The sequence below is a fragment of the Phoenix dactylifera genome, chromosome 11, assembly GCF_051530095.1.
Source record: "Phoenix dactylifera cultivar Ajwa chromosome 11, Ajwa_hap1_PhDact_Kaust_v1.1, whole genome shotgun sequence".
In the NCBI taxonomy this organism is placed as follows: Eukaryota; Viridiplantae; Streptophyta; class Magnoliopsida; order Arecales; family Arecaceae; genus Phoenix; species Phoenix dactylifera.
The window spans coordinates 6758383-6778680 of NC_143200.1; the positions used below are offsets into that span (position 1 = coordinate 6758383).

Genomic DNA, 20298 nt, shown 5'->3' on the forward strand with positions numbered 1-20298 from the left:
GAAGAAAATTAGTCATTTAGCATACATATTTAGGTAAATACACAATTTCTAGAATATGGTGTTCATCAGTACATAGCACACGATCAGGTGATATACACTTAACAAATTAGTCATCTAGCAACCCATATATATATCTAAGCAAATTTTTACATAGTTTTCAAAACATCGTGTTCACCAATATATACTACATGGTTAGGTAATACATACTCATTGACTTTCTAATATATACTACAAGCTTTTTCTTATACACACCTAATAATAATCGACTATGCACATACAGGTTAATCGATATACATCTTTCAGAATATGTTTTTTACCTTTATATGCTACATGACTGAATGACATACACCAAGCAAATTAGTCATCTAGCAAGCTAATACACACCTTTAGACAAATCGATATATAGTTTTCAGATTATTGTATTTATCAATACTAGTAAACAATTTTCTAACTTTGTCTAACATAAAAAAATTTGTATACATACTATTATTTAGATTTCATAAACTCTTAGATGCAAAGATCTTGGAAAAGATAGTGATTGGATGAGGAGAAAGAAACTCAGAGGAGAAGAAAGACCTTACGGATGGGAGAGACGGCTTGATGAGGAAAAAGATAGATAGAGAGACTTGATGAGGAAAAAAGAGAATGCGTATGTTCTCTCTTCGTAGACATTTTCTCTTGGCGTTGCAATTTTCTCTTTTTTTTGGTTTTTTTAAGTTACAAAATTGATAAATTTCTTTAGTAGGATTTCCATCCCTGTTTGACTTTTAAATTTTTGTTTAAGATGGAAGCTAGAGAAAGCATAATTTTTTCCCCCTCCCCTCTCTCTAAAAGAGGAACAAATTAAAAAAAATATTTTAATACGACAAGCAATAATATTTGTCTTGCTTCTTCTCCCATGGCACCGCTTGGAATCACACCGAATGTTATAATGGCTTTGGAAAAAGCCATTACCAAGTAAATATTAATAACCAGTATCCAAATAATAACTATCATTTGACCATTATCTTATCATGATACTTGCTAATTATTTGATAGGAACAACAATTATTATTTACATTTTGAGTTTTTTAAATAAAATGATGCTTTTTAAAATTCAAAAAAAAAACTAATTTTCACTCCAAAATAATTTGTGCCATATAAAATAACAATTCTACTAAATGAATAATGATGTTGACACTTATACCATTATCTCTATTGTTGTTCATTATTTTTGAGTATAATATCATTATAATGGCCATCATTAAAACTATTATTTTAATATAAAATAATTTCAAATCACACATCATTAGATAAATAATAACCGTTATATTATAACTATTAGTAACAATTTCAGTGGGTTTCCGCTAATATGGTTTAACAATGTCATTCAACACAGATTTATTTGTTAGCACTGATTTTTCTAGAGATTTCGTCACTTGGAGGCAGTTCTTTTTAATGGACGGTCCAGATTGATGGACCTTGACAAAGAAGTCTTACCACTACCTGTCCACACAAAGAGCAACACGTGGCAACATCAACGTCTCAAATCCCGCGATCCCTTTCACTGCCAGGTGAGTCACCGCCCTCGAGCGTGCTGGGTCCTCCAGTAGCGAAGCGGCGGAGCCCGCGGAGCCCGTCGGTGACGGAAACCATACGATCACCGCGAGAATCTGGAGAGGAGCGCGTGAGGTCCGCGATTCCCCTTTCGCGCCTGAGAACTCCAAGAGGCGTAATTCGGAGAGAAGTACGAGGGCATTTTGGGCCACAGAAAAGATACCGTGGACCCCGCCATCCCGTAGGCGGTGGCACGGATGAGTCCATGGATGGTAACGACGATGAGGATGGCATGATGCCAAAGAGAATGAGAAGAAGAAGATTTTGACTCCTTTTGGGAGTAAAGAAGAGAATAAGGGTGGCGAATGAGGGAAGCCTTTGATATTTGTACTCATTGCTCGGCTAGTGTAACCGGCAACAACCGGTGGCTCGAGAGAATATTACAGGTTTCACTTAAAACTCCAAAAGAGATCTTGTATCATGACAAACTCCTTCGATTCTTTTTTTAAAAAACTTCAATAATTTCATTATTCAAGAAATAACTCCAAACTCCTCCTTGAGAGAGATTCGGTCACAGTGATTGAGTAGATTCGGAATCAAAGCCGTTTAGTTGAGGATCGGCCCTTGCTCCACAACATTCATAAATTATTGAGGGAGTGCGCCTTCCATCAGGCTTCGCACGTCTACTCAAAGAGGAATGGTGTGGTAGATTGGATGGATCCTATGCAACTCACCACTCAGAAGACTTTACATGGATAGACCACGGGCCAGTGCCAGAGTCTTTATATAGTATTTTGCTTTCTGATTCTGTTGGCCGCATTCACATCCGTTACATGCGAGCTGCTGTTGTACCAAAAAAAAAGAAAAATGACTCCAAATCATCATCCGCTTGTTACCACCATCATTCTTTACTATAATAAGATATGTCATCTCTGAATGGGGTTATTGATAAATGAGATGGTTGTTGGTTATATGGTGCATAGAGACCAACAAATTTAAGCAACTTTGAGATGGGGGGAAAATATAAAAATTATCGAGAAAGTTTTTATTTTAAAACTAAACCATAAATAAAATCTCTAGAGTATCTGCTAACAATAGTATTCTTATTATCTTAAATGATATGACTATATTTCAACTGATAACTCAATGTTGTTAATGTATTAAGATCTTAAATTTTTTTGTAATGTCTCATTCTTTATAGTTTCTTTTTTTGTTTGAAGTAGCGAAAGGAGTATTTATAGTTCAATCATCTTGCTATGATAATATGGTTTAAAACCTATATTTGTAAGTTAAAGTAACTTAATGGCAAATTTCTTCTTCCTAAACCTTTTTCCAATCCCATTTAACCCTTTTCTTTAATAATTCAATAAAATAGTTTGGAGAAGAATAAAATAAACCTTTAAAGTGGAAAATAGATATAATGTATTGTCATCTTGGATAGCATTCAAATATGAAACATTTAGTTTATACTTCTTTGATATGTATCTCAACATTGATAAAATAACAACAAAGAAATCAATAAATCAATATAATACATGGCCTAATGATGCTAGGCCAATCCATAATCTTTTTGCACCTTCTCTTTAGCCATTGACTTGACAATAGATTGTGAAAAGATATTTTTATGATTGAAAAATGAATACTACACAATATTATTTTTTTTAGTTATATTTTGTCATGTCAACACATAAAAATAATACATTCAAAGGTGGTTGTAGTTAATAGATTACGTAATTTTAAATAAGAAGTTTTAGAATGACATTTGATACCAAAAAATTATTAAATAATTCTAAATGTATAGTAAAAAGAAAATATATTGTTAAAAACCTATAAAATAGCTTATACACGTGTAAGTCTCAGCATTATAAATTGCATGTTCCATGAACCATGTAATAGGTTTTATGTATGGTTGATCATAAATCATCCCATCAACTTACTATATGGTACAGTACACATTTTTATGGCATATGCCAAGATCAATAATTTCCATATATTTTAAATATTACATGTTGCCGGGATCGCCCAGTCAACAGCACAGTCCTAATCGATTCGAGCAGGTAAAGCGAGCTGTGTCCGTCAGAAGGTATTGTCCGCTTTGGGGATCGTCGACCACGCCTGGCGCTAAGCTCGCGGCGGGAGCCACCCCTATCGGTTTTGCCCCACAAAAGGCGCCTCATGAGGAAAGGTTTTGAGCCCCCTATTATAAGACACAGACCTTTCCGCTGCTTGGTCGATATGAGACTAAATTCGGAAACCCTACAACATAGCCCCCTAGCGGGAAGGTCCTGTGTCGGTCGGGGCTCCTACCTGGCGCGCCATCTGTTGCCGGGGTCGCCCGGTCAATAGCACAGTCCCAACCGATCCGAGCAGGAAAAACGAGCTGTATCCCTCAGAAGGTATTGTCCGCTTTGAGGATCGTCGACCACGCCTGGCACTAAGCTCGCGGCGGGAGCTACCCCTCACGATTTTGCCCCACAAAAGGTGCATCCTGAGGAAAGGTTTTGAGCCCCCATTATAAGGCACAAATCTTTTCGCTACTTGGTCAATATGGAACTAAATTTGGGAATCCCTACAATACAGTCCCCCTAGCGGGAAGGTTTTGTGCCGGTCGGGGTCCCTACAACATTACCTATGAGTAAATATCTTGTAGTAGCCGCATTGGATTGTGGATCTCTTTTGATATATCAAAATGACAGGCAAAATACAAATTAAAATATTTTAAAGTTATAAAAATAGTTATTAAATTATTAGCACCGTATCACATAAAAATATACCTTCTAGAGTAGCTTTTTTTTATGAATGGCAAAGACTTTGTTACAACTATTTTTGTACATTCATTGTACTTTATGGATAAAAAAATATACAGAGTTGAATATAGTAAAAGAAAAAATTTGGAAGATTCTGTTGACCTTATTCAATTGGATATTTCCCGTGCAATCCTAATAGTACCTTTTTAAATCTAAGAAATGTGCTGTTACGTGATGCTAGGTGCTTATTCATAGTTTGAGAAATTCTTGGGGGCTTATATGAAAAGTCGGGGAAGCTGCAATTGTAACCTCCACTTGCAGGTCAAAGGAGGGCAATAACAAAAAATAAATGCGGTGGATGTATCAAAAATTTAATCAAATCTAAAGTAACTTTGACGTCCGCAAGAACTCAACACTCAATCTGGGAGAGGAAGAAAACCGGAGGGGAGAAAAGATTTGTTTCTTTCTTTGGTTTTTGAAAAATTCAGAGTGAAAAGCAGACAGCAGTCGCGGAGATAAAAGCAATCTCCTTTTTAGAGCTCGAGATCGAAGGAAACCGTAACCCTAGAATCTGGAGTTCAATCCAAAGAAGAGAAGAGATCGCTGGGGGAGATCTTCCGATGTACTGAACCGAGGCCTCTTCTGGAGACTCTCAACCGTGTAAGTCGCTTCGATCCTCGGCTTCCAATCGCTTTTCTTTAGGTTCGTGGTTCCACCTCTCCGCCGGTCGTCGTTGGCGACTTCCATACCGTTACTTGCAAGGAATTGGATCCGACCGAGGCCCGGATCGTGGGATTCGGCGCGGAGTTTTATGATATAGGTGACGATCGAGGGATATTTGCGGTCGTTTCCTGTGGTGTCGGAATCCGTCACGGCGTTGTTCTATCTCACGCGAAGAGGAAAAGATTGTTTTTATGGGGTTTTAGAAAACGAAAGATCGAATCTTGATCTCATTTGAAGGTGCTCTGCTTGCTTGGTTTCCATTTATGGGAAAAGATAGCATTTTTATCATCCTTTTTCTTCAGATATTATAGCATTTTGTTCTGTTTTGGGGAAAGATAGCATTTTCATCCTCCTTTCTTCTGATATTTTACCATTTTGTTCTGTTTTGTGACCAGATTTCTACTTTTATTGGTGGTTGTGGAAAGCAAATGGAGAAGAAAGAAAAGAGTTAAAAAAAGATCGGGTTTTTAGGGGCATATGTGAGGTCCTGTTACTGGCCTTTTGTAAGATTGAATAAAAAAGGGGTTCTTGAACACGGGGTATAATTTATCGGATGTTGCAGACCAGAACGTATGTCTTGGATTCTACTTCGCTTTGGTTTTATTCTTTATCTGTCTCCGGGTTTGGCAGCAGTCCTTTCTTGCTTTCAAGGGCCCATATAGAGTCTTCAAGGTTTGTTTTCTGTTCTTCTTGCTAAATCTTTATGCCCGTGCAACAAAAATTTCCTTTTCTCGGTCTCCATAAAGCACCAGCTCCATCCCCTTGAGCAAAAATGGTGCCTTCCGGGCCTCCAACTCCGGTTGGTGGAGCCCAGTCGGTCCCTCAATCTCTTCTGCGAACAAACTCCGGCATGTTGGGCGGATCCCAGGCTAATTCTATCCCTTCTCAGCAACCCTTCTCTTCCTTGGTCTCTCCTCGAACACAATTTAACAACAACAGCAACAATATGAGTTTGCTGGGTAACATCTCCAATGTGTCGTCCCTCCTTAACCACTCATTTGGAAACGGAGGGCCTGTGTCTGGTGGTGGGCTCTCCAATCCTCCGGTGAATCTCCAACAGCGAGGTGGTGTTGGAGGTGCAGTTGATATGCTAGGCTCCTCTGAGCCTGATCCTCTCTCCTTCACCTCTTCATCTGGCCCCGCTCAGGGGCAGCACTTCCAAAATCCTCCTCCTGCGTCAGATCAATCACAACCGCAGCAGTTTGAGGGAATACAGAACTTCCAGCAACAGTTTTCAATGCCTCACAACCAGCAGCAAACACAGCTTAGGGGAGGATTGGGCAACATGGGCAGCATGGGTCCTGTCAAGTTGGAGCCACAGAAGGGTCCTGTCAAGTTAGAGCCACAGATGGGCCCTTCTAATAGTAATGGTCCGCCACAGCAATTGCAATCACTGCGCAGTCTGGGTGCTGTGAAAATGGAACCCCAGCAGCTGCAGTCAATAAGAAGCTTGGGCCCTGTTAAATTGGAACGTCAACATTCCGATTCATCATTGTTTCTGCAGCAGCAGCAGCAGCAGCAGCAGCAGTTACTCCAAATGTCAAGGCAGCCATCACCGGCTGCAGCTGCTCGGATTAATTTCTTACAGCAGCAGAGGCTCTTGCAGCTGCAGCAGCAGCAGCAGCAGCAGCAGCAGCAGCAGCAGCAGCTTCATAAGACCTTACCTCAGCAAAGAAACCAGTTGCAACAACAGCTTCAACAAAGTCTTCCTTTGAGACCTCAAGGGAAACCGTTGTATGAACCCGGAATGTGTGCACGGCGTTTGACCCATTACATGTATCATCAACAGCATAGACCAGAAGTAAGCCTCTTTTACTGCGAGTGCGTTTGACTATTTTCATTGCCGACCTGGCAGAAGCAGCATTATTTCTTTTACACTGACATTTACTTTCCCCTCATGAAGGATAACAATATTGAGTTCTGGCGAAAATTTGTTAATGAGTACTTTGCTCCCAATGCCAAGAAGAGGTGGTGTGTTTCTCTCTATGGAAGTGGGCGTCAGACCACCGGTGTTTTTCCTCAGGTATGTCTGAATCTGATGAGAAGAATGAGCTAACTGTATAAATGCATGTATGGCTTGGGTAATTGATGGTGATATTTGAAGTAAATCTTTTTTCTGCTCTTCCCTGATTATGCTTGAGTTGTGGGCTGCCTGCTCAATGTCTTTGCATCATTGCAGTTAAGTGATGGTAGCCTTTATATTTGTTTGTGTATGACTTTTTGTTTTTATGAATGTGCTAATGCATGTTTACCTTGATATTTTAGGATGTGTGGCACTGTGAGATATGCAATCGTAAACCTGGCCGTGGTTTTGGTATGTACTCTCCTGGTTCATGTATTCGTATTTTCCTTGTGCATTCTGTTGATTTACCTTCAAATCAACGAAGATTCATGATTTTTACTGTTATCTATATTGCACTGGAGAGCTGCTTTTTATGTTATTTCATTTTGCCTGTTTCTCATCTGTAATTTCAGAAACAACTGTCGAGGTTCTGCCAAGGCTATGCCAAATTAAATATGCTAGTGGTATGTTGGAGGAACTTTTATATGTCGACATGCCCCGTGAGTATCAGAATGCATCAGGCCAGGTTGTCCTGGATTATGCTAAAGCAATTCAAGAGAGTGTATTCGAGCAATTACGTGTGGTACGTGAAGGTCAGTTGAGGGTTGTTTTCTCCCCTGATCTAAAGGTAAGATACTATTGAAGAAGCTGTCTGTTGCATACTATAAGACATCTTGTTTTGTTTCATCTCTCTGGGAACAGTATCAGTCATCATATATTTTTCCCCTCATTTCTAGATTTGTTCCTGGGAGTTCTGCGCTAGGCATCACGAGGAGCTTATTCCTCGGAGATTGTTAATACCCCAGGTATTAATTGATGCTTGTATTGCTTAACTATTACTTTTGCTGGCTCGCGGTTCAACTTCAGCTTTTTTGGCCTGAGATAATTGATGCTTCTGTTCAGGTTAGTCAACTTGGAGCTGCAGTGCAGAGATATCAGAATGCTGTTCAAAATGCATCATCTGGCTTATCTACCCAAGAGTTGCAAAATACTTGTAATTCGTAAGTCTACCTTTTCTACAGCCTATTGAGTATGTGTGCTTTATGTTGAATTCTTCTCTTAAATTGCCTTAATTTATCTAATTGTGCTTGAGTATGTTTTTGGTTGCTTTATACATATATGCAAGTTTATAGTGTACATGCATATATGGAAATGTTCAGAAGAACTTTCTTTCGGTGGATTTGGCTTTTTTCAGATATCATGGAATGGCAAATTACATTTTGTGCGATTTACTCCAAACCGATGAATTAGTCTTTTTGCTAAATATTTTATGCATAAATGTATATATATATGTATATTTATCCAAGAATATGCATATGCATAAATATATAACTATTAGCTAGCTGGCATAATTTGGTTGAAGGGTTGTCTTGATAAATGACAATATAATAAGTTAATAATATGTTAATATATAATATATTAATTATTGCAGTACTATATATCCAAGTATTAATTTTTTTTGTTCTCCATTTATCGTTATCCTGGAGAGAGTGAACACTATAATTCAATGAAGGATTTCGAGCATAGTATAGAGCAGTTTTTTTATTATTGGATAATATGTTGAAGTATTGTCATTATCCTGCATTTTTGTATAAATTGCATACATGAAATCTTTAAATAACAAAGTCACTCTATGTTATTTTAGATATCCATGCAACATATGAAATATTTAGATAATATCATTAACATGCATTTTAGCAATAAAACAATTGCATCCTTGAAATCTTGAAATTATCAAGCAGCACCTCATTTTTTATCCCATTCTTCACCCACCCCCCCTAAAAAAAAAAAACCTCATTAATATGGATACACAGTTGTTAGGAATAGTGCTAGAACTGTAGAAGAGTACAACTACGCAAGAAAAAGCTATGTAGGGTCCAATCATGGTCTGCCATGAAAAAAATGAGAACATAGAAGGTTTGTGGTGCGGACACCAGTATCGGACTAATTGTTTTGCGGGGTCACGGTCGTCGCAGGAGGACGGTCCAACCATTTTCGTTGTGGCTGGATTGATTTATGTTATTTTATTTTATGTTGGTTGGATTTATTTGCATATTGTCATTTGAGGATCTTTTTCGGATTGTTTTCTTTGTAGGGACCTATTTGTTATTTTGTGACCCTATATATATGGGCATGCATTTGTTTAGGGTTAATGAGCGATGAATGAAAATTAGCCTTCTTCTTCTTTCTTCTTCTCCCTTCTCTTCTCCTTTCTCCTCTTCTTCTTCTCTTCTTCCTCTCTGTCTCCCCTTCCCTACCTACCTCCTGCATCAGCTTGCACAGTATGGATTGCTTGTTTGGTAAAATATATTCCTTTATAGTTGGGAATCCAAGCTATATCATTCAGATATAGAAAGAACATACCTCTTTGTAGATTCCTTTCATGGTTTGACAGGAAGGTACTTTGGAAGAAAAATGACAGTTGGAAAAGGGGGAAGGGTTTGGATATGTATATGTACATATGTATGTGTATAGGCATATGTATATATACATATATGCATATACACATATATACATACACATATATGCACATACATACATACATATACATGCACATACATACATACATATACATGCACATACATACATATATACATATATGCATGCATATATGCATATACATCTACATACATACATATATGCATATACATGTACATACATACATATATCCATACACATATACATACATATATCCATATACATGTACATACGTATGTACATCCATATACATATACATATATACATATATGGATGACATATTGTCAAGATCTGAATTTGTGTATGATACTAGTGCCAATTGAGGCATTGGCATGGTAATATGCCAGCGCACATGAGCATAGGAAGATAAACAGCCTATGAAAGGATTGGAAATAGATAGCATAGCTTATTAATTGATCTTTGGAAATCTGAGACCATGATGTATCCTAAATATATAATATGCTCACTATTGTCTGATATGTCTCCATTGACATTTTCCTGTAACTTGTCATACAAAATGACATGAACAACTTTTTACATGCCTTAACACCACAAACATGCTTGACGTAGCTTTTTTTTCTTCTTTGGCAGGAAATGCACATTGGAGTTGTTACAGTCTACAACTTGATAGCATAGGAAGCTCATGCACTAGTAATTAGGAAGGTTATATGCTATGGATTAGCTTATATTGACCTGAACCATACAGATTTTGTTTTATCGACTTCTTCTTAAAGTTGCTAACATTTTTTTTAAAAGATGGAATAGGCAACACCTAGGTGCTTTCCTTAGATGGGGTTCCCACCTGGGTCCCTAGCACAGCATGACTTGGATGCGTTGCATGGTTCTGTGCAGCCTCCTTTACTGGTTGGGTCTGCTGTCTCAGGTCTATAATTCAGTTTTCTGGGGCAGGACCTTGGTCCCTAGCCTCCTTGCGTGCCTCTGGTAGAGAGAGGCATTTGTAGGAGTGGTGAAGTCATATGATAGCTGATGAGAATAGAGAAAAACATGGAGAAGCAAGGAGTTAAATTTTCTCTACAAGGCCTATTGTTTTTTCCCAAATAGATATTGTATTGTGAGAAAGTTATGAGCAAAATTCCTTAGTTTTCTTTTAAAATTTTTATTTGTTGATTTACTTTCTTTCACTTTTTTATGAACCAAATGACGCCTTAGGGTACAAGATGGTTGTGAGGACTGTTGCCTGACCTGATGTAGATGGTACCAAACCTGATGTTCAAATCATGTGTTGGTATAGGATAACCATTGCCATCAAACCATATTCTATCTATTTGGGGTTGGCTTTTTGAATCCTCATTCACTAAGGAATTCAATTTAGGACTGCCTTTGATGTTATTTTAAGCCATTCTTTATATTTTTTTTTCTTAACTTCCATCCATGTTACCTTAGTCCTTCCCCTCTTATTACATACTTCCCACAAATTAAAGCACCTTCTCTTAATTGACTCTTGTTTTATCTTTGTTATAGATGCATGGACCATATTAGTCAAGTCTCCATCATCTTGTTATTAGTTTGTGTAACTCAAATAACTCCCATAATATATTCATTTGTTTATCTATCTTTTCTAGTTTAAACACAAATTCTAAGTATTCTCATTTTTGCTACACCCAATTTGTTTTTTTTTTTTTTTAAATCTCTTCATTACCAAATATTTTTAGCCTAGCAACATTGCAGCCTTTTATAACATTTCCATTTAAGTTGCCTGGCTCCTATCCTATTAAGGCCTTGTTTGGCAGAGCTGTTGGCGATAGAACTTTCGAAAGTAGAGCTTTTTGAAGTAGAGCTTTTATAACAAACTATTTGCTGTTTGGTAACTATATTTCTAAAATGCTGTGGAACTTTAATATGTATTTGGTAAACAAACTAAGAAAGTACTTTTGGTATGACAAAATGGCCATAAAGAACATTGCATAGTATTATACAATAGAGCATAATAAAATATAATATGTTTTAATATATAAATATATAATATAGTATAATATTACTGTAATATAATATAATATTATTATAATATAGTAATATATATTGTATACTATAGCATAATAATATAACATAATTTGATATTATATAACATAACATATCAATGTATTATGATATAACGTAATATGATATTATATTTATAGTATAATACAATAATAAAAGTATAAAATATTATAATTATTAACATTATATATTAATATTTTATTAATATAATATTTTAAGGGACATTTTCTATAATTGTAATATTTTATTATGGGTATTTTGGTCTAAAAGAAAATAAAATAAATCAAAATAGCTTCCCTACGCATGCTAAAGGTGCTTCTCTGAAGAAGCTCCATTGTGGAGCTTCTTCCAAGAAGCTGTTTTAGCTTTCTAGCAAAACTGAAACAACTTTCCGATTTATCAAACATCTCTATTATATCCAAAAATACTTTTGGAGGGTCAGAAAGTGTTTTTTGGCCCACCAAAAATTCTGCCAAATTGAGCCTACAAAAAATATCTTCATCAATCTCTCTATTATATTGTATATCAGATCTTAAATAAGGCACTCTATCACTTTCCGGTGTCTCTGGTCAGTCAATCTTAATAGGAACCTAATCTGTCTCTATTTTTACTAAAATTGCATTATGTATACTTTGTATTTAATATGCCAATTCTTATGCCCTTATTCTTTGTAATTTTCTTTTATGAATCCAATTTAACATTTAGCCTACTAATTTTCTCATTAACCAATTCTCTGTTATCTATGAATAGCATTCATGATGGTACATCTTCCTAGAAATATGGACTTGCAAAAATAAAGTTAACCTGATTGAACCTGAACAGATCCAATTAGACCTTGGGAAAACAAATTCAAGAAATTATATTTGGCCCGTCAAATGTAAACTCAACGCATACGTGATTTCAGAAAAGGAGACCAGACCCGCCAAATTATATGTTGGATGTATGCCTAAATCTTATACCTATGCTGGTTCCAGGTTGGATTTCAGATGAGATGGACTGGAAAGTGACCTGACCACTTGCACGGCTAGCTGCACTCCGATATGAACTGGGTGAAAGAGTAATTGATCTATTTTCTGGCATGTGGTGCCAATTGCATTGTAGAAGAATGCAGTATTAAAGGATCAATTTCCAGCATATATCACCTGGGAAATGTTGTTTCTAGATTGAAATGTCATGTTTTGCATGGAGAATTTTAGCTGACCATTCAGGGCAAATCTTCGGGTTATGGGGGTAGGTTCCTGAACCATAGTGCATTTTGTGCTATAGATGAAGAAAGTTGTTAACATTCTCTTTTTGAGAAGCTGTGTTGTGGCTGTTTCTGAAATTAGGGACATGATTAGCAAGAAATACATTTATTTATAGGATGCAAGGGGCTTCCTATATAGCAGGTGGGTAGTTTAATAGAACAAAGATGGATGCCATGGATGGCCCTTGGGATTTGTAATATATAAAAATTGTTCATTAGGTGATTGTCTAGAATTAGGTTTTTAGCCTGGTGTGTTTGTCAAGACAAAGTATTATAGCCCTTTGGAGGCAAAGAAGGCACATGCAACATGGATCATAAGGCAATGAAGAAATAAGTAGTAATGAAACCTGTGGAAGCAACTGCTTAGCAAGATTAATGAAAGGTAAATACCCATGGTCAAGTGAATGGGGAGAAAGAGAGCCTTAAACTTCATATTAAAGGTGCTGGATTGAAGATCAAGGTGCGCAGCTGTGGAGAATTGTGGACAGCTGAGTTGGTAGGAAAGGCGTTAAGCAGGCAACAATGAAGAAGACAGCTAACTCATGTGTTGAGGCGACTTTGTGGCCATGGGGTATGTTGATGAAACTGTGTTATACAGCTAGACAATGCTAAACCTCCACTTTCCAAAATTTGCTGTAGGTCAACCAACTTTAAAAAGATTGGGGTTTCTTGCAGCACTTGGCTATTAGTGTCAGGCACAGGTGTGTCTCTAAGATTCAGATCTTCTAGCCTGTAAGAATTTATTCTTTTGAACCTATATCCAAGTATCATATACACACTGATTTCTGAGTATCAGGTGTGGATACTTGGTGTTAAACCAGTGGGTCTGAGTAATGTAAAGGTCTAGCAAGAATGGTTTGTCAGCAGCTGGGTTTTCTATATGGATGAGTGCCCATCATATTAATGAAGCTTATTCTTTTAGGTAGACATTGTCTGGATGAGGGACTCCAGCTAGTAGTTGTATTGTCTTACCAAGAAAATTACACTTAAAAAAATTGATGTTACATGCTTTTAAGTTCCTAGTCACTGGAGATCTTATTTGTGTGCCATGCCATTTCATCGAAAAATGATATTGTTTCTACATTTGGATACCATTTTACGAGTTTCTTTTTCACATTGGAGTACCTTGTTTTTTTTTTAAATATCCCTTGATATTCTTATGATGATAGTTAATGGGGCATGGTAAATGACAAGCAGCTTTTTTGTAAAATATTATGTAATTGTTTTATCTGAACAAGCAAAATTTAGTTAAGAATTTTCTGGAATTGATCAACAGATTTGTGGCATCTGCTCGCCAGTTGGCTAAAGCTTTGGAGGTACCACTAGTAAATGATTTAGGATATACAAAGAGATATGTTCGTTGTCTTCAGGTAGGCTGCTGTCTGATACTGTTTCTGCTAACATGGTGATAGGATCAACCTATTCATCTGAATTCTTGATCTTCTTATATGTAATGATTCCTTGCTTGCTATACTTGCCTCAACTATTTTTTGATCATGGAATCTTCTCTATTCTTAGTTCAATAATTTGTATGTTGAAATATATGTTATGAGAGCATGAATCACTTGCCTCCATGAGCTAATCTTGGTGTCTAGAGGCATAAATCACATGCCCAACTGCCTTTGTAAGCATCAAGTGGAATCATCACTTTTCCTTGGGCAGGGCACTAGACAAAGGTAGACAAAATTGTTATACAATGATAATGTGTGTGACAGATGAACCAATACAGAGACGTCTGTGTGCATGGAAAACTGAGTGCCAATTACAAGTTGGAGGGCAAAGTAGTGCCATCTGTAAGGTTGAATTAGGCATGTTTTTCTGGTTTGTTTGATCACTATTAACCAAGATTTTAGGATATCTAAAATGCTCCGACAGTAGAAGTATATTCGTGCATGGTGCTTAGGTTTCAAATAAACACTCTTCTACTAAACTGAAAAAAATAAATATTAATATTGTGATTTTAGTTGATTCTGTTTAACTGGTAGAAATTTGTACTTTCATGATCATGGCATGATAACCACATTAGATAGTTGTGTCATAATTTGGAGATGTCAAGATATTTTGGGTAGTGAATATTTTAGAAGCATTTTTTATAAAATGCTCAAGAAATGGGTGTGGGTTCGACATTTTGGGAAGATCACAAGAGAGTTGCATCATCATGTAAATTAAAAAAATTGTCTTTAGATGATTGTCGTGACTTGGGGTCGGCTGAGCCAATAAGCATCAGGTTGAAAACAAAGACGACAACACTCATAAATCTAGAAATATGTCACATGTTTGATGATCCCATACAAGGATTTTTGTGACTATGCACCTGAAGGTGGCATCCAAGATTGTTGCTTGTGAAAGAGACTTCACAAAAAGCACCAACAGTTGAGAGTCATTAAAAAAGAGTATGTGTTTGTTGTAGTAGAAATACAATTGATATATTGATCTTGCTTAAGTTAGAAAAGTGAGAAAATTGTTAAGGTTGTTCCCTAACGCATTTCATGGTGCAAAGGAGGTCAAGAGTGCATTATTTTAAAGGACCAGCATTTCTTTTAGAAGCATCATGCACATTTGGTAATCTCAATTTGTTGAAGTGCAATGAACATTGCTTGCTGAAAGCCTGGTTATCTAAACAACGAGCAGATCTGGGTGCAAGGAACAGAATTGAGTAATGAAGCAATCCGGAATAGGGTACGGGATTGTGAGATTTCAAAGTGAGCATGGTAACTAGATAGAACATTCGGGCTAGTACAGGCATAAAAGCTGTACTGAAGTACATGACATGAATTATTTGTTTGCCAACTTTGTCTGGATCCTCTTGGAGTTCTATAAGTGCTTATGATCACATGTATGAACATTCTTTATGTCAACTTTGTTAGGGGTTTCTCTGGGATAATTTTTCAACATCACAATTTTTACTCTCATTGCATCTCATCTCTCTATAACCTGAGCTTTTTATCAGGGTGGCTGCAAAGAAATCTTATTACAGTTATAACAAGAGTTTAATGCTCAAACCAGCATCTTAATAAATTAGCCTTGATTAACTTTCATTTGTTTTGTCTATGAGCAAAATATTGGTTTATGAATTGCCTTGGGCATCATTCTTTTCTTTTTAAATGATGTTTGTGGCATATATATATATAGTCTACTGCTTTGGGAGAGTAGGATGGCTTTTTGCTTGTTGACTGATCAAGAAAAGTGCATCTGGCTGGTGACCAAGCAGGATAATGTGTTTCTTATTATGCATTAATGCTAACGTTGTGTTTAAATGCTTTGTTCTGCATCATCCCTTCACTTTTATTTGTAATCCCTATTGTGAATATTTTTCCCTTCAACAAAGCAAGATTTGTCTTGGAACTAATAAATGCACTGTTGCTGAACAATCCTTCTGCAGATATCAGAGGTGGTAAACAGTATGAAGGATCTGATTGACTATAGCAGGGAAACAGGGAGAGGACCCATGGGTAAGTTTTAGTTTTTCCATTTCACAATGCAAGGAAATGTTTTCCATTGCTCATCTGCTAGTCTTCCTGCTATGGAAGCTCCTATGTGGTGATGTATTTTTTAAACACATTACTAGGTGTAAAATCTGCTTAATGTGGGTGAACTGATATTTTAGGGGAAAGAAAATTTTCGTAATGCCACTTTCAGTTAATCCTCAGCTTCAAGAGAACTTTTGCTGTTTGGAGGTCTCTAATTATATAAGCATGTTTTTATCCTTTTCAATGATTTAAAATTTTTGAATTTTTAGAGTTCTGATTTTGTAAGTGTTTGATTGCTAGAAAGAGAAGGGATTCTATGAAATATCGCTGCTTGTTCAAATGCTTGGTATTATAAATCATGAGCCGTAATTCATAAAACATGTCAAATCACAAAATATCATGAATGTATAATGCATCCAAATGGAAGATTGAAATTTCTTGCTATATCAAAGTCAAGCTCTAGTAGCGGTCATTGGTCAAGTTTCATCTAATTTGTGATCTCATTTTAACCTTCTTTTCTTTTTGGGTTCATATGTATCGTCACATTTTGTTCAGATAGCCTGATCAACTTCCATCGAAGGACATCTATGTCTTCGGGCCTCCATTCTCAACTAGCTCAACAACGTGAGGAGCAGCAGACTGTTGTCCAGATCTCCAACCACAATGATCAGACTGCTACTCTTGCAACTGCTTCGCAACTTACTTCTGCTAGCAATGGTGTTCTGAGTGTTGATAATTCCCTTAATGCCCCGCCATCCAGCAGTACTGCATCTGCTGTTGCTGCGCTCCTCCACCAAAACTCATTGAATTCCAGGCAAGAAAACCAGATGGGCAGCCCCTATGGTGGTGGGAACACCGCTCAAATACCATCAGCTAGTTCTTCCAATTCACTGCCACCGACCCAGCCCAATCCTTCATCTCCATTCCCCTCGCCAACACCATCCACATCAAACAACAACACAACCCCAGCCTCGCATAACACCACCCATGTGAGCTCTGCTAATTCACCTGCGAATATGTCTACAATCCAGCAGCCATCAACAGTGTCTCATGAAGCTGATCCAACTGAGTCGCAGAGTTTCTTACGAGAGATGATGATGCCCTCTCAGCTAAATGGTGCCAATGCCTTGGGAAATGAGATGAAGGGAATTAATGATCTGACACCAGCTCTGAATGGAGGCAACTGCTTGGTTGGAAATGGCATGGCGAACAGCTCAGGCATGGGCGGCATGGGGTTTGGGAGCGTGGCTGGGATTGGCTCATCGGCAACACCGAGTGGGTTTAGAGCAGCAATGGCAGCAATGGCGAACAGTACTATGAGCATGAATGGGAGGGTTGGAGTGAATCACATCTCACAGGATCCAACAGCCATGAACCATCAACAGCAACAGGATATGGGAAACAGGCTGTTGGGAGGGCTCGGACAAGTTAACAGCTTCAATAATCTTCAGTTTGATTGGAACTAGTGAAATCAAATTTTCTTATGATTGCATGATCTGAAGTGTGAAAGGATTGCCATCAGATTCTTGCCGGTACGAGTTAAAGCCTAAGCTCAACTTGGGAAACCCTCTCCTTTACTAATTTCTCGGATTACCTTCTTCGATACAATCCTCGTCCCCTTGTTCCCCTTATAGCTTACAAAGTTCCGACTCGTATGCAAGGTGCTTTGTATATCATGCTTCAGTGACAAATTCTCGTTGAGGCGCATAACCAATGGGAAAAGTGTACTTATAAGAGAGGTGAGAGTGAGGAGTCAAGCACAATTTCTCTGGTAATTCTTGATGCTATTTTAGTCCAGTTGGAGGGGCAGTCTGAGCATTAGCATGAGCTCAGAAGCTTTCTGGAAGAGATGCATATTTTTGTCCAAAGAAAATTTGTAGCCTGAATTTGCTTGCCCCTTTCTTTTTTCATTCTTGCAAGTTTTCTCAGGCAGTGTGAAAGAAATCATGATTGCAAAGGTCAGAGTTCTGTGAATGAATGGGAATTGTGGTGATTCTGTTTCTTTCAACCAATGTCATTTCTTGGCTCTTCACTTTTGGCATAGATTATTTCTATTAGTAGTTCTCATCTTTGGTAAAAGGCTCTCAATCTGATTCATTCAACTATAACTCATCTGTATAATTTGGTAGTATTTGATGCTGATTTACTGTAGTTGAAGGATCGGTGCACCATTTCGGACTTGGGAACTCTGTGAGAGGCATGCATCCTATCATGCTAGAAATTTGTTAGCTGAATTTGCTCGCCTTCATCTGTGCTCCTTGTTCGAAGCTTTCTAGATCGAAAGAAATCATGATTTCAAGAGGTCAAAATTCCTATGTATGTGAATTGTGGTGGCATTGCCTGGCGTGTTATTTTTTGGCATATAAATTTAGTGATCACAAACGGAACAAGATGAGAAGCCACGGTGGTGGGTGCTATTGTGTTAATGTCAGGGCCAGGTTGAACTAAATCCAGATTTTTTGGGGTCCATTGGAGGATAGAGTTTGGACTCGGGAAAAAAAAAGTCTATCTGGTTATATTTTAAGAGTTAAAGCGAGTTAAAATGATGCTTGTTTTGAGAAGTATATCAATAAAACATATAATACATGCTATAAAAATTAAATCACGAGTAACAGGTAATTGATGATTAATTAAATAATAATGACTGATTAAAAATTGAAAATATATATGTGAAGTATATACACCTAAATATGTTTTGGTATGTCATATTTTTTATTCTGTCCTAAGGTATCCGGCGAAGTTTCATATGCTAGGAGTTAAAAATTCAATAATTTTACTAAGCAGACTCGGATCTCAATTTTAAATCTGAATCCGATCTGAAAGTTCCAATGCATTTGACTTTGGATGTACGTCGAACTCATTCAAATTTTAGATTCATTTAGGCCGGAGCAATTTTGGGCTATTAAATATTCAAATAATGTTTATCATCATAGACGTCATGTTATAATAGTATTATAATAAAAAACAATAGCCAATAACCGAAGAAAAATTAGCGTTGTTGTTGTTGTTGTTATTATTATTATTATTGGTAATAGGAAATAAAAAGATGTGCAAGATTGGGAGGAAAATTTTCAGTCCATACTGATTCTAACTATTTCATGCTAACGAGGTTAGCCAGGTGATAGGCACCAAAAAAAAAATAAAAAAAAATAAAAATCGAGGACTTCAATTTTTTGAAAAAAAATTGATATAAAATTTATATGTTGAAAGAAAATAGTATTTTAGTTTAAAAAGAGCAAATGTCAAATATGGTGGAAAAATTATTTAATATTGGAACCATAGGAAGGTTTTTTCCTTGATCTTAGAGCTGATTTAAGATTCAATGTGTAATGCTTGTAAGAGTTTTGACAAAATTTTTTGTTTCAAATAAAAATAGCCTACCCAAAATCGCTAGCGCAGTATCTGAGCTGCGTTGGGAAATGCACCAGCCTGCCAGTGGGTTCGGCTGAACTCCTCTTCCCTTCGGGAAGGCGTGGAAACGAGTGTGTTTGGTGGGACTTTTGATCACTTTAGATGGTATGTCTCCTTTCTATATTTGATGAGAAACGTTGACTCTATCGTTGTAAGGACAATGATCACTACGTATAATTAGATGCAGGTTTCCGTTAGTCTTACACTATAAATCTATTCATAATTTTAGTTTAATATCAGCCAGTTACGAGTATAAAATATGAAGGTTGGGTGGAGGTTGGCATAAGTGACCCACCGCTAAATGGTGCAATATATTAATATTTTATGAGAAAGAGCTAAACAGTCCTTGTAGTATATAGTATATAGTATACTTATCATTCAATCCACCAGGATTTCGATTGGTTGGTTGGTATTCCTCCTTTTTCGGACTCGTTGGATTCGTGGGAGGATGAACAAAAATATAGTCTAATGAAAAAAAAAGAAACACCTAATATTTGGTTGGAGTTTTCCCAAAAAAAAGTAATAAAGTAGTTTTTTTAATAGAAATAAGATTCATATGTTTCATAGGAAAAAAAATTTATGTGGGATATAGAAAAGTTCAATTCCCATCAATTGAAAATTGAAGCA

At 36.9% G+C, this 20298-nt stretch overlaps 1 protein-coding gene across 2 annotated transcripts; it reads left to right on the forward strand.

Moving 5' to 3' along the window:
• The first annotated feature begins 4656 nt into the window (after positions 1-4656).
• On the forward strand, positions 4657-18268 carry LOC103723792 (transcriptional corepressor SEUSS-like). Of its 2 annotated transcripts, none has more exons than XM_017846796.5 (10): positions 4657-5243; positions 5402-6807; positions 6910-7029; positions 7272-7320; positions 7482-7696; positions 7806-7874; positions 7972-8069; positions 14067-14160; positions 16173-16242; positions 16816-18268. In XM_017846796.5, the coding sequence occupies exons 2-10, from the start codon at positions 5779-5781 to the stop codon at positions 17724-17726; spliced, it is 2655 nt and encodes an 884-aa protein (XP_017702285.4). In that variant the 5' UTR covers positions 4657-5243; positions 5402-5778; the 3' UTR covers positions 17727-18268. The 2 variants fall into 2 exon arrangements, with proteins under 2 accessions (XP_017702285.4, XP_017702286.4); XM_017846797.5 differs by having other exon boundaries at positions 4657-4943.
• The last annotated feature ends 2030 nt before the right edge of the window (positions 18269-20298 follow it).